Source organism: Acanthisitta chloris, unplaced genomic scaffold (genome assembly GCF_000695815.1).
Source record: "Acanthisitta chloris isolate BGI_N310 unplaced genomic scaffold, ASM69581v1 scaffold17104, whole genome shotgun sequence".
Taxonomy (NCBI): Eukaryota; Metazoa; Chordata; class Aves; order Passeriformes; family Acanthisittidae; genus Acanthisitta; species Acanthisitta chloris.
In genome coordinates, this window is record NW_008667781.1 from 1 (window position 1) to 15,293 (window position 15,293).

Here is a 15,293-nt window from a genome sequence, read left to right on the forward strand (position 1 = left end):
CGCACAAGGACGCGTGGCGCCGCAGGGGATACGCCCCCGTGCTCTACCTGCAGTCGCACTGCGATGTGCCCTCGGACCGCGACCGCTACGTGCGGCAGCTCATGAAGTACATCCAGGTAGGCGCGGCGCTGGGAGCTCCGCTCGGAACGGGGTTTGTTCGGCCTTGTTCTCAGCCGAGACACGAGTCGTAGCGGGATGCGCGCTGACTACGAGCGGGACGGAGAAACTAGTTGTATTCCCTCTCAACGCGTGACCTAGACTGCACCGCGCGCCAGCAGGTAGGGCTGGTGCAGCTGTTAGTTGTGCAGTTGGCCAAACTCGGGGTCAGTCGAGCAGGGAGAGCCTGGATAAGCTTGGTCTCGTGGACCAAGTGCGAGAAGTTGGTGAAGCCTCTGAAGTTAGTGTACAGGAAGGCTGCCCATTTACGAGCCTGGCTCCCGTGTAGGTGTGCAGTGAAAACGGCAGGTTGCTGTATGTTGGGAGTCCACTCCTTATCTGTTCTGTGGCAGAACCATGTTGTTTCTATGGTAGTTTATAGTGCTGTGGCACAGCTGACGGTGAAAAACTTCATAAAGAAAAATAATAGAGTTTCTTCCATGTTTCTTCTATTAAAAATTCTGAAGGATAGTAGACTGATCTAAAAAAAAAATCTGGTTTTAGTTTTTGCCAGAAACAACTCTTTCCTAGTTGTTTTTGTTGTTCCTGTTGGCCGTGATCCAGTTATTGTGCAAGTTCATCATGTACTCGGTAGTGAAGTAAAGACAAAAGAATTTTAAAAATACTGACAAAGTATGATGCAGATTCCAGTTCAAGCATATTGTCTTTGATTTTTAGACAGTATTCTTTTAGCTCCCTGCATCCATTTTAACAAATGGAAACATTTTGTCAGCCTGCTGAGACTGGCAGGAACTATGTGTAATATCTGTTTAGAAAAGTACTGGGTTTCTGTTAGGTAGAAAGATAACTTTTACATTAACATAGAATTGAATGCCATTCCTTACTCGTCAGTTTCTGATTTATCCAATAATAAATAGGTTTTTGGGTGGTATCTGCACATTCCCCTCAGCCCTCAATTTGTAGCAGTTAGAGCTGCTTTGAAACTCAGCACTTGGTTTCCTCTAAAGCTGGTAGAACTGGGACTCTAGGAATGGTCAGAAGAGAAAACATTTGGAATGAAAGTGAAGCTAAACTAAGTCTAGCCAAGAACTGATCGGTTAGGAATTTTACAAGCTCTGAAAACAAGTTCCGTGCGAACAAATCACTTTGTAAAGACGCTGGTTGTTGTTCTAGGTTGACTCCTATGGGAAATGCCTTCATAACCGTGAGCTTCCCAGTGAGCGACTGAGAGACACTTCTACAGCCACTACAGAAGATCCTGAATTTATGACTTTTATCGCCAGGTACAAGTTCCATCTGGCCCTGGAGAATGCCATATGTGACGACTACATGACAGAGAAGCTGTGGCGTCCGATGCACTTGGGTGCTGTCCCCGTGTACCGAGGCTCCCCGGCTGTGCGGGACTGGATGCCAAACAACCTCTCCATCATTCTTATAGATGACTTTGAGAGCCCCCAAGAGCTGGCAAAGTATCTTGATTTCCTGGACAAGAATGGAGAGGAATACTTGAAGTATCTGGAGTATAAAAACGTCGGTGGAATCAAAAACCAGTTCCTGCTAGATAGTTTGGAGAGGAGGGAATGGGGTGTGAATGACATGACTCTGCCCAATTACCTGAATGGCTTCGAGTGTTTCATCTGTGACAGGGAGAACATCCGGGTCAAAGAGGAGAAAGAACACAAAAAGTCTGGTGGGAAAATTCCAGCTCCCAGACCTCGCATAGCTCAGTTCAAGCACATGGGATGTCCTATGCCAACCCCTGGGTTTGGAAGTGTTGAAGACCTCCCTGAAGGAGACAGGTAATGTACCAATATGATAGTTTTTGAAGGAAAAAAGCTTCAAATGAGCATAGCTGTAACTTTTAATAATGCTTTATACTTAAAGGAGCTCTTGATACGTTTCCAGTTACATTTTATACTATGTCATGTGGGTGGTGTGGTCGTTCTGCTAATACTGTGTAACCCCAAGGCTGGAGAAGAGGCTTGGAGGTGGAATTAGCAGTTGAAAGAGGAGCCTGAGGCACCCATAATATTCTGTTGAAATGCTCTGTGACCTCGGGCAATGTGGTTATCCTGTCTATCTTAGCTCTTTGTTTGGGATGTTTTTCAGTACAGTGATGGTAAAGCACTTGGGAGCCCTGGGGGGAAAGAAGCCCAATACCTCCCTACAAAGCACTTCCTTAACAATGGGCTTGCCACTGTTCAGTGCAGGCCTGGTTAACTCCTGTTGACTTCAGAGCAGAAGTTAGGCCCACCCAGAATACAAGACTGAATCTTGGTTTGTGTGACAAAACTCTGGCTAGTGCTGAAGGATGCCATCACATTTATTTAGGAGAGGGACTGCAGGACAGAGAATAGGCTGAGTAGCTTCTTGTCCCCGGGGGTTTGCACACAGGGATGGCTTAGTGCTGTTGCAATCTCCCAGGCCTGTAGCCCACTGTTAGCCAGCAGGGAACTAACCACGACAACCCTCAGGCAACCACTTCAGACAGGCAGAATAGAGTGTGGATTGCGTGATCTACTCAGTATTATACATGAATTGGTACAAAACAAGTTAGTGCTTGGGTGTTACCAAAGTTATTCCACTGACAGTGTTTGAAGCTGCAGTTGATAGAAGGAAAGTTTCTTGCAGTTTGTATACTATGTGTGCACTTTGTGAGTTGTGTATTACTAGTGTAACATGTTTGGATTCCCCAGGTTTCTCACTCTTCTTTGCATTACCAGCACCGATTTCTGTCTTTTTAGGCAATTACTCAATTGCATGCAATTCTCTTTCTCTAAGGCAGCAGACAGGCATCATAAAGATAAACCCTCAGCCATAGCAGATCTTGTCTAGGTTCATAGCTGTCACCAAGGATTTCAGTGTTCTGGTGTCAGTCTCAATGTAATATTCAGTTCATGACTTTTTGAAAATATTGGGAAAATTTCATGCATTTCCAGAAGGAAGTTGTCCATATCTTTTATCCCAGTTTATATCACTTTACAGCATTGTTAACAATTTCCTACACTAAGGGATGGAATGCTCAGGCATGTTAAAATGTTAGAAGAAACAGTGTGTTGAAAATGTGGAATCCATCGTTTCAAGTATGCTAAGTTCTGTGTGGATATGGATCTCTAAAAATGTTTTGATTATGTTACCCATTCACAAAAAAAGAGTGTGAGGAATTTTCTGAGTGTAGAGAACTACTTCATCCTATGTTTGGATGCTTTCAAAAATGGCCAACTGAAATTAGAAAAGGAAAATAACCTTGAGTTTACTTAAGTTTTTTTAGGAAATGTCTATTTCACAAACCCTGTGCTGTTTGTCATTATAAAGCATTTTTCACAGTACAATTGCTTTTCACATTGTCTAATTGAAAAGTTATGCTTTTTCCTCCTTCAGGTGAAAGAGGTTCTGAATCCTTGGTTTTCTCTTGGTTGACTAATTTATTGGAGCTTTTTTATAGTAATGCCTTTTCCTGATCCCAGTAGCAAAATGTTTTTTCCCTTGTAGCATGCAATGCCTCATCCTACTGTTGTAGAAGCATTCCCTGCTCTTCCATAGGTTTTCTCTCGCTTGAGCATCAGGTGGCAGCAGAGCAGTACCTGTGAAGGCACACGCAGCTTGGCTGCCGATGCCACTGCAGGCTCAGGTGCTTCCCTTGTTCTGCACAGGGATCATCAGCAAGGAGTTTTGAACAGCTGGTCCATAATCAGTTGCATCCCACGGATTTTCTATGTCTCTTTGAACCACAGTATGTTTTCTCCCCTTGTTTGTAGGTGAGATGTGTCTGGAAAAATTGTGAGTAGGAAGCTTTTACATTGATTGTTACCTACTTTAGAAAGATACGTATCCACACCTTTTGAGGCATAATCAAGGGCATCTCCAGTGAAATAACGGTGGTTTCTGTCTGATAAACATTGAGCTTTCACTGCTTTTATCTGCAGAATAGAACATGATTACTTAGAACTGTAAGTGGTGTGACGGTAACATAAAATTGCTACCAAAGCATTAGCTAAACACGCCCAGATTTTGTCAGAGTTTGACAGTAATATTATTCAACAGTGTGATCAATTTAGCCATTTGCCTGCTGAGCCAGTCAGTGGAGTGCTTTGTCACTTTAGGAAACATTATTGTGGAAAAATGACACAGGCCTAGTGGGGATACAAATGATAGACTACATGCAGTATGCAAGGTTGGACTATAAACACACATGGTGACTTGGAGTTCTGGAGGCTTCTGGAACTCAGAGAACAACAAAGGCTGTTGGAGTTTGTGTTAGAGCGAGTACCCAATTACGGTAAGGTTATGCTCTGTAAGCCTTATTCCCAGAGGTAATCAGTTTTTAGGGTTAACAAATGTGCTGAATTTACAGAACTGTTAGATCAGAATCTCTCTCTGTGTAGGTACATGTAGCTGGAGCTCACTTGCACCTTTAGCTGTAAGTCTGGAGATGTGGTTTCTAAATCCTTATCCTTGCAGCCTCAATTTTATTTGGACTCCTGAGCTTCACACCCAAGTGAGCTTTAGAAAAAAGGCTGTAGAATGACCATTTGTATGTGTTAGGTTATGGGTCAGTCACTCCAATCTATTGAGTTCTTAGCTGATTTGTACAGAAAATAGTGACTTAGAGTCCTACTGATGAGTAGAATATTTGTTTAATAGGAACTGGAATCTCCAGTTATTCTTGGACTCCACTTTTGTGAGAGAAATGTTTGGTTCATTCATTGTTAAGGATTCATCTTCTGAAGGTGGGATGTTTGAGAGGTGCCTATAAAAAGACTAAGTGACAATTCTACTTGCCTGAAGTTTTCATCTGTGGTTGAGCAGTCAGTGTGCCTTTGATAAAGGAATGTTGTGAAACCATCATGGCTTTGCTAGTGCCATTTTATGTCAATGTCACAATTTATTTATGATGAGAAAACCCAGCTTAACAGTGTGTCAGATTTGCCATGTGGACACTGTAAAATGTCCCTTGCAATAGAATCCAGTAATCATCCAGGATTAAAGATAGATCTGTATCTCACAGGTGTATGTAGTTGCTGGAGATTTGTGCAATCCTGTTCATCCTAGGGTTCCAATTTTTTTTCCAATTAGAATCAGAGTGAAATTATTTTCTTTAAAAAAAAAAGAACAATAATTTAAAAAGAAAATTACCAAAGTGTTCTTATTTAACAATTCTGACAAAAGTCTTCACTTGGATACTGGAATTCCTTTCAGTGCTGTTCCTGTAGAGTTCATCTTGGAAACATTTTGGGTTTTTTCAGTTACCTACTGCCACTTCGTCTTGGGTCTTAATGCAGGTAGACTCATTTTCCTAATGTGTGCCCTTACTCAGTGCTGTAAAAAACAAGTAACTCATGTTGGCAGTCCTTGAACAAAGGTTAATGAATTTAGCTGGTAAGCAGTGTGATCTCATAGTGATTCCAACTGCTGCATTTTACAAAGGAACCTTTGGCAGCTATTTATTTTTTAAAGCAGAAGTAAGCCTCTGTCTGTGATTCTTCACATTGGAATCTATGCTAAAAGCTTCATTTTGAGGTCTGTGTTGGTATACACTGTGGAAATGTGCCATCACAGATGATGCTGTTGACTCCAGAAGACTAATTCCCATGCTGTACAAGCTCAGAGAAAGCGACTGATGTGTGGTGTGTTTCAGTCCCCCTGGAGTGGTGGGTGAGATCTGCTCCTGGGCACTGCAGTCACACTTGATTTAATGTATGGTGCATAGAGTGAAGGCAGGAGGCACTGTGCTTATTTCTGTGATTTGGAGGGGAAAAAATCAAAAATCCCTGTATATAAGTTAACGAGTATTGGGCATATTACATAAGAGCATCATGCTGGTCCTTCTTTCCCAAATTTGTGATGGGCTTATCTGGCTGGTAGCAGAAATAATAGAGAAGAGATAAATAACTGCCATACCTTGATAAGACACAAGTGGGAGAAGTAGTCCACGTAATCATGAACGGGAAGGGATTTGTTGAAATTTGCAGTGATACAGTTTGTACTATGAAAAGTTTGAGACTGTATGCATGGAAAAAGAGAGTCTGGACTCGACCATTGAGTCTGGAGATAAAGAACAGATTCAGGGTTGAGGAATATAATGATTTCTGTCTCTGCCATGTATATTGTTTGCAATTGTTAAATGGTTTATGTGAAAAAATAATTGATTCTTAGGCTAACTATTATACACCTACCGGCCATGGAAGGCTACTCTCAAAATAATGTAAGGACTCTGTGATAGATTTTATTTTAATAGGAGTTTTTATTCTCTACAATTAATAATTTTGTCTCTTTGGTTAACACTATAGTCACATGCTGACATTTCTAGAATGTTGTAAAGCTAATAGTGAACTTATCTTTTCTGTAGAGAATTTTCATGGCAAGTTTCTTTAAATGACTTGAGCACAATGGCACAGTAACAACATACTTTATCTCTGAGCCTGTTTTCCTCTTAGATGAAAGAAAAAAAACTGTTTCGATGCTATTACAGCTGCAGACTCATTTGGGTTTTTTTAATGGTTTGTGGTGGTGTCTCTTTTTTGTTTCAGTTGGAAAGAAATGTGGCTGCAGGATTATTGGCAAAGCCTTGATCAGGGTGAGGCCCTCACTGCTATGATTCATCGCAATGAGTCTCATCAGGGAAGATTCTGGGACTATATGCATGAGATTTTTCTCAAGAGGACAAGGCAACACTGACCCATCTTTGTAAGAGATGTGATTTGAAAACTGCATTGAAGGTTGAGACTCTGAATTCTTACCTCACTTCAAATGTCTGCCTTGAAATAGGAAAAAAACCTCCCACAGAGACAATTTTTTCTGGTGCATGAAGTGAGTAAATTTCTGTTACGATTGGATTTCAGCAGTGGAGGTGTTAGCAACTGCTTTGATTTGAATTTCAGCTCTGTGGTGTGAAGCCACTCCTGACTTGCAGGTGCCAGCGTGGGGCAGAAGAGGAATTTACTCTCCCTTTGCATTTGGTATACTTACGTGTCTCCAGAGGAATACCTCTTCAGACTCTTGATCAAGTGCCCTAAGTTATATCAGGGATTTTTTAAATCTCAAAAGTACTGTTTTTATATTTCATCAGTCACATATTCTCTTCATTACAATGTACTTTTAGCTGCTATTAACAAATGGTTTTTCCAGTGAAGGAATTGCAAAAGACAAATCTATGGAGAGCAGTTGTGCCTTAGGAAATTGCAGCAATAAAGTCTCTTCTCCCCCAGTAAACATGCCTCAAATACTTCAGCTTTTCAAGGTAACTGTGGGAAGGTCACTTACTCTCTGCCTCATTTTCCTCTTTTGCTAACTCAGCAGATGATATGTAGAGTGGGATGAGAAACCAATTTATTTAACTCACAATGTTCAACAAAGTATTTCACACCAGAAAGTGTATTATTACCTGGTATTGTGTGGAACTGAGTAAAATTGGTATGCTTTGGTTCTTCTAAGTTTCCGTCAAATCTGAAATCTATGATCTTGACTTTTTGTTATCTCCTAAATACCAGCAGTTCATAGGCCTTGGATTTGTTCTTTTTGAGTATCTGCAGCTTTCTGCAAACACATATACATTCTAACACTGGTGCCTTTCCAGTGGTCTGTGCAGTCTGGATACAAGCCTTGCAGTCTTTCTGTGCTGAAATGGATGATCAGAACCAGGTGCACTGAGATGGTGTTGTATCTCTACCAAATCTTGACACTTTATGACCCTGGTCCGTGACTGGAGTTCCAAGTGATGACATGTGGACAGATCTTCCTTGCTGCATAGCCTGTATCGCTTACAGATATAAATAAACTGCACTGTTCCTTGCCATGTTGGGTATCTTTCTGAAATAATTTGATCTTGCAGTGGAGGGAAACTAATTGACTTAGTGTCATGGGTTTAAAAGCACAGGCAAATATGGCCATCACTGCAGTGATGTCTCTAATGGTACAATGCTATGTTCTTTCTCTATTTCTCCTCCCCCTTCAGAAGTTACCTACTGACTAAATAGCCAGAGTTTATCCATGCCTAAGACAGAATGTTGGTAATGAAAGTCTAGAGTCTGTGGGGTAATTTGATTTTGTAAGGCATGCATCGTTATGAGAAGTCTGATGCCTCGTAGTAAAAGTTAGGAACAGGAGTGAATCTACATTCTGTCCCTAATTAAGTCACTGTCTGTTGCTTAGTGCTGGATGGGTCACTTGATATCTTTTTTTTTTTTTGCCCCTCAAATTCCCCTTCATAATGTTATAGATATGGTATTGTAGGTATAATATCGGTTTAGGTAATGATGTCTCAATGTTCACCTCTCAGGTGACAAACAATATTGCCATGTTAAAATCAGGACACCTTGACAGCAAAGACTTCAGACCCATAACTGCCACTGGATTCTTGTACATGTAGAAAATGCATACACCATACATTGATCTCACCTGACTGCATTTGGGAGAGAACTATTTTTTTAATCTCTCTTCTCTAATAACACTAACAAATGGTTCTTCAGCTAAAATGCATTCATCAGTTTACATTCCTTTTTTTCAATTACTCAGGAGACATGAACACCTAAGTGAATATATCTGAGTGAATTGTTGAAGTGGATAACTCAGTCCAGAATAAAATTACAGATATGTGTATTTAGGATCGAAGTGGCCACAATGTGCTTGAGAAGTAAATAAAGAACATTACAACTTAAGGCTGCTTTAGTTCTGAATATTGACTTCTACTGAATAGTTTCATGATGTTCGAGTAAATTGTTTGAATTAAGGGCTTCAGTTACTTCTCTTTGTTTCATGTTTCTGTATAGAAAGTTATTCAGTCTTCTTTGTGTGGTTCTCTTAATTAACTGTATCTCAAAACACTTATGTGTTTGGTAGGATAGTCAGGAGGAAAAATTCTGATCTTGCTTTTTGTATTGAGCATAAAAAGTAGGAACCAGGTACTAGCAGAAGCTGCTTTTGCTATTTTATCCTGTAATTTGAGTAGATTTGCTTTTATAATAATTGACATGTATTTACTATCATTTATCTGCTGTTGCCAAAATTAGCCATGCTACATTGAATGTATTGTCTTTGCAGGAGTAACAGGAGGAAGCACCAATATAAACATCACAGCACCTGCTTAGTCCTTGATTAGTGATGTCCTAACACCTCACTCTGCCTTTCCCTTCAGCATGTTTCTCAGCTAACAGTAGCACTGGAGATACGGTGGTACAAGCCAAAGAGTAGTTAGCAAACTAGATAAAAACTTCTCCCCTGGGGCCTCAATTCATTCATTTGCTAATTCACAGCCAAGTATTCCTTCACCACTACTTATTTTCTGTACTCAGTATAATACAATCACCAGTCAATAAGGTTTTTCCTGTTAGTCCTACAGGGTTTGTTTGGTTGTTGTTTTGCTCCATATCTGTACTACACAAGGCTGTTGCTTCGAGCGTCATGACTGTTGCCAGGCATGACTACTTCTGATTGCCATCTATCTTCTTAACATGGGTATGAAAGTAGTACAGATCTATAAGTAACTTTATCACAGATAGTTTTCATCTTTGTTTTTCAAATTACAACTTCCAGTTTGTAGTTAAGAGTCACAAGTCAGTTTCAGTAGCTTTCTCTTCTGAATTCTCAGTGTCTTCCTAGGTTTAACTACTTTACAGTCTTATAGGTGGTGAATTTCTCAAAAGGTAATGAGTATCAGCTACCACTCTTAGCAGCTGTGATGCTCACCCAAGCCTTGTGTTCCTTTTGTATCTGCAGTGTGTTTTTCTGTAGTAATAGCTCATACTAGCTTTATTATCTCCTGAATGGCACAATACATCTATGATTTATAAACAGTGTGTCTGTTGCCTCTATTAATATACTAAAGATATTTCACTTTCTGTACATGGTGTGCAAGAACTAAGGCTGAAATATTTATTCCAGTGCATAGTATGAATAACTTGTGTAGCTGCCACGCAAACTCCACAGGGGCAGGAGGGGTGGGAACCCTCCCCAGCTGGCTGAAGAGTTGTGGTTGCAGTTTTGTTCGAGGCTGCTGACCGACCTTCACAAAATCTACTTCTCTGCACAGCAAGGACTGCAAAATGCTAAACAAAGGCAGTTCTACTGCCGTGGCTTTGCTTTCATCTCTGTCCTGTTACTTGGAGGAGGCAGGAGGAGAAGCTGGGTCTCATACCCTTGAAGAGTTTGCAATTTACTTAATACTGCATTTGAAAGGATTGCTATGTAATGCCAACGAGTACTGCCAGTCTTAGCCAAAGTGAATTCAATTTACAATCCTAGTTGTCTACTGCAAGTATGTGAGTGCAGACAAGGAGGAAGGTCACTGCAGCAATTATTAATATTTTGGACAAGGTTCCTGATTTCTGTTCTTGACTGCTAACTGGATCTCTCACTTCACTGCTTTAAATCCAGAGCAGCTAGCTGGTGGCTGAATGTCATCACTCATGTCGTGAGTACTGGAAGGCTACGTGATACTGGGACTGAACATGATAGATGTAGCCAACATCTGTCTTACTCAGGTTCTTACAGTGCAGGTACCCAAGTCATAGACTGAACATGATAGATGTAGTCAACATCTGTCTTACTCAAGTTCTTACAGTGCAGGTACCCAAGTCATAAAAACACACAACAGAGGCTAATCAGGAATTTGAGCAAAGATACCAAATATTGAGGATAATAAAGAGGTTACCTCTGTGAACCCTTTGGTAGGCTTCTGCAGGCTAGGGTGAGTGGCTTCACTGCTTGTCATGCATTTTGCCTGTTTACTGGGTGACTAGAGGGAGGCTTTCAAGGCTTTATTCACTAGCATTAATGTTCTAAAAATAGGTATCTCCTCATTACTGCTCACGTGAAACACTATTCTATTGATGCTGTGTCTCAGAATTGACTTGACAAGCTAGGGTAAGTTTGTGCCCTCTGAGAGGTGAGAGAGGAGAAACAAATAACTGAGAAAGGTTAAAAACCTGGCAGGGCAGTGCATTGCATTGGACAAGCTAAAGTACTCTCATTCTCCTACCAAAACTGTGATACCAGGTGCTGCCTGTTTTTCTAGTAAGAAGCTGAACTACCAGTCTGGTATTTCTGTCCTGTAGCAAGGACTGCAATTTGTAGGAAGCATATAACATCATGAGAACCAAGCAGCAGTGGATGTATGTGTTTAGAGGGAAAGGAGAATGACCTGCTCTCTCTGGAAATGGTCTGCAACATGCAGCATCTGGAGAATCACAGCAGAAATGCCCCTCTTGCAGTTTGGCAGTGTAGTTTTCACTGGTGTGGAAGAACAAGTAACTCCTAAAGGACAGGGAACAGGATAAATTGAATTGAAACTCGGCCATCAGGGACATCACTGTTTAAACAGGCTTTGCAGTGGTAGACAAGCAGCCATCTGCCTCTCTTAGTGTCCTGCCATACACACTCTTCAGCCACTGTCCCAAGAGAGCCACTCCCTTAATCGTTCCTTGTCATCCATTTGGTTGTATTTGATTAAGATTATTGATGGATCTCCAGGCACCTTCTGAGAAGTTGTATTAATCAGAAATATACAGGGTGGCAGGTTCCTTCATTCTGCCCGGAGACTTCTACTGACAGGTTGAAATTAATCAGAGACAAAATCCTTTTAGTGATATGACCAACTGAGCCAAACCCTGTGTCAGGCTCTAACAAACTGTACTTCTCTCTATGATTCATTATCTTGGAGCTGGCAGTGAGAGATATATGGCCCTGCAGAGGGATTAGGAAGGGTGGAGAAGAATGGAGCTGCAGGATCTGTTCCAGAGCTCTGACACCACTGGCATCTTAATTTGTACGCTGTTACAGACATTCTTTCCTGCAGACAAGACCCATTTAATGTGTGTCTCAGCTAGAGATGGTTCTGGGGATCATGGAATGGATCAGAGAAGATCGTGATATTTATGGCATCTCCGGGCAAATAAGGAGGCATGGGGTAATGTCTATTTGTGGCATCTCTGGGCAAATAAGGAGGCATGGGGTAATGTGCAGTGGAAATGGGCTGGATTTTCTAGATCCCAGGAGTTAGGGCTTAGGGATGGCAGCTCAGACCTACTCAGGTAGAGAGAACAGTGCAGGGCAGCTGATTTGATGGCGATAGCTCAGGATAAGGTAGGCTGGCATTGGAGTTGGAGCATGACATGTCATAAAAGAAATTGCATGTCATTGTACTAATGAATGCATCTGTGCTAATAAGAGCATTAAGTGCTAATATTTTCCCAACAATAGCTCAACAGACAGGAGTTAAGTCTGAACTGCCTGGAATCTTAGCAAACTGGGTAGTTTCACTGCTAAAGTTAAATGGAGGTGCTTTAAATTTTAAGGCATCTCCAATTAAATTGGTTTAAGGAGGTCAGGGTGAGACAGCCAAGAATAAACTGTGGTAGGTGAGGGCATTCTGCAGTGGTATGAGAAGAACTGGTGCATTCAGGGTAAATTTGGGTGAAAATACTGGATTTTATGCTGGATCCAGGCAGTTCAAAAAGACATGGATATCCACTCCTCTTTTTTCCCTATACAACTGATTTCTTAGCCTCATCCCCTAATTATTTTTTGGCAATGTCTGGAGGCTTTGTATAGCTACTCCAGAAAGCAAAGGATACATGGTGTAATTTCTCACCTCTTAAAGAGGCATGTAAGACAACAGTCTCATTTTAAGGGTGTGTTTTGTTAGCATTATATTTAACTGTGGCATAGCATTTACTGCAGCATCATACCTGGCCCTTATTCAGGTATGATATAGATTCTTTTCAAATCTAATACTAATAGTTTAATGGCTATGGTTCATTTTGGTTTTGACTAGCTGAAACACAGGCTAGGATTCAGCTTTAACTCTGTGGATCCAAGAAGAGCTGTAAATGCAGTTGGAATTTCACATGGTTTCTATAGTTGTACATTCAGGATTCACAGTGAAACATATGTGGGACTCACTGTTGAGGGAATTTGGTTTCTGACTGTCCCTATAAACTCAACACTTCTGTGTCCCATCCATTAGTCTTGGCACTATCAGCTGTACAAAATGCAGGCTAGAGAGAGACTTGGCTATTGAGTAGCACACTTCTGTGGTTCCACATTCTCCCTTAAAATGAATGTTTAATATTAAAAAATACTGTTTAGTAATAAAATTGTGTCCTGCTTCCGACATCTCTGCATGGTGTGTGCAGACACCACTGTTTAGTAATAAAATTGTGTCTTGCTTCTGACATCTCTGCATGGTGTGTGCAGACACCATCACACACCTTATTCTGGCTGCTCAGGAGTTTCTTAGGCTGATGCTCCAATCCCAGACTGAATGCCAAAAAAAAAAAAAGTTCTAATGCAGACAGCAGTAACTTACAGGAAGCTATTACAATTCTCCTTGTGTAGCTTGTCTTTCTATTTCTCAGCCTCCGCTCCTCTCCCCCCTCATGTTTTTTGGAATTACTTAAGTGAGAGATCAGCTTTCGAAGGTGAAAGTACCTGAAGGTGCTGCCCCCATTAGCTAATGTAATTTGGAAAAGGGGAGGCTGATTTACAGGGAGTGCAGTTCAGCTTCTCTTATGTCCTAGTATTTATGTCTTTCTTTGTTACTGTTCTTGTGCAAGTCTAGTTAGGAATTGCAGGAGGCAAATACAGCAGGGAAAAGTGAGTATCAGTAAGGGTAACTAGAAGAGGCAAAACCAAGAGTAGCTGAACCTCACATGCACTGGAGTACTGAAATCCCTGTCTTGGATTTGCAAGATCTCCAGTGCTTGGAGTTGCAGGATTCAAGACTTCTAGCCTCATCTGAAGGTGTTGGCTTGTTTTCCTTCTCTACTGGTAGTCAAGTTCAAATGATAGCTGGTTTCCAGTCTTTTTTCAGAAAAAATGGAAGTATGGAAATATCCTTCTTGTCAAAATGCTTCAGAACTTCCAGGCAAACTGTTCGAATTTGGACCTGAAGAGATGGAAATTTACTCCTAAAGAGGGCAAAAAGACAACTTTTGTTTACTTGGAAATGTCTTCTCATGCTCTTTAAACTGGACACTGAGAAAATACTATTTTAAAAACAACACAAACATAATTATAGAACTGGACATACCAGAATATACCGTCTGCAAATGCAGTAAACCATATTGAGAATATTCTGATATAGATCTGGTGATGTTTAGCTCAAGTTAACAGAATTTCCAGTGTCTTGTCACTTCCTTGACTAGACAAGGAGAGTGTTTTTTACGTCTACAGCTGGGAGGTTGAATATACTGAAATCAATGCCCTGTGCAAAAAAATAAAGTTGTTTCCAACATCTTTGGCTTTGGCCTTCTGCATATGCTCAGAGAACTTCAAACATGTGACTGTTCCTGTGGAAGGAATGTATGTCCTCCAGTGCACATGGGAGATTTTTGGTGCCTGAAGGAGCCCTGGTGTACAGTGGTAAAATAGCTTATTCAGTAACTACTCTGTGACAAGGATCTGAGTACTTTATGTCCCCAGTGTTCCATGTCCAACTCCTCAGTTCTCTGCATCTACCTTGTCCCTCCTGCTCTGCAGAGACCTGTTTGTACTCCAGCCCTTAAAATGTGCCCATGCCTTCTGCATTGCCTGAGTTTTCAGGGGGGACATAAGGCTGCAGAACCTGCCAGATTAGTTGAGGACTTCCAGGACTACCCTAGGGAAGAAACTCTTGGAAAGTAGGGGATTTTCTACCACCAAATACGAGGCCCTGGGAATGACATTACCATTATCTTCTTGTAAGCAACAACAGGAGCAACGCAGGGGAGATCCAGCTGTAATGTAACAGAGAGAGATGAGGGGCTGAAAGTTCTATGTGATGTGAGTTTGAAGCACCAACAAAAGTTTCCTTATGGTTGCAAAAGAATTCCTAAAGCTCCATTTGAATTATTTGAAACAATATTTTCTTCCTGCTTTGGTTGAAGTTGTATGTTCCTTGGCTAGTTTTTTTCCGCAGAAAAAGGAGCAGTGACTGAGTGATTCTGCCTAACACGGAAACTGGGGGAGGTTAGTTCGTTCCACCCCATAGATGTAAACCTGAACATAGCCAGCAGTGTGCTCAGGTGGCCAAGAAGGCCAATGGCATCCTGGCCTGGATCAGGAACAGTGTGGTCAGCAGGACCAGGGAGGTGATTCTGCCCCTGGACTCTGCACTGGTGAGGCCACGCCTTGAATACTGTGTGCAGTTCTGGGTCCCTCAGTTCAGGTGGGATATTGAGGGGCTGGAGTAGGTCCAGAGA

The 15,293-nt window shown here is 41.4% G+C and overlaps 1 protein-coding gene across 1 annotated transcript; it reads left to right on the forward strand.

The window, feature by feature from the left end:
* Positions 1–3: 3 nt before the first annotated feature.
* Positions 4–6,903, forward strand: FUT11 (fucosyltransferase 11 (alpha (1,3) fucosyltransferase); the record flags this gene model as incomplete). The annotated part of the gene is made up of 3 exons (XM_009072661.1): positions 4–116; positions 1,291–1,916; positions 6,648–6,903. Coding segments are annotated over 3 exons (887 nt in total), but the record flags the coding sequence as incomplete, so codon positions are not given.
* Between the last annotated feature and the right edge of the window lie 8,390 nt (positions 6,904–15,293).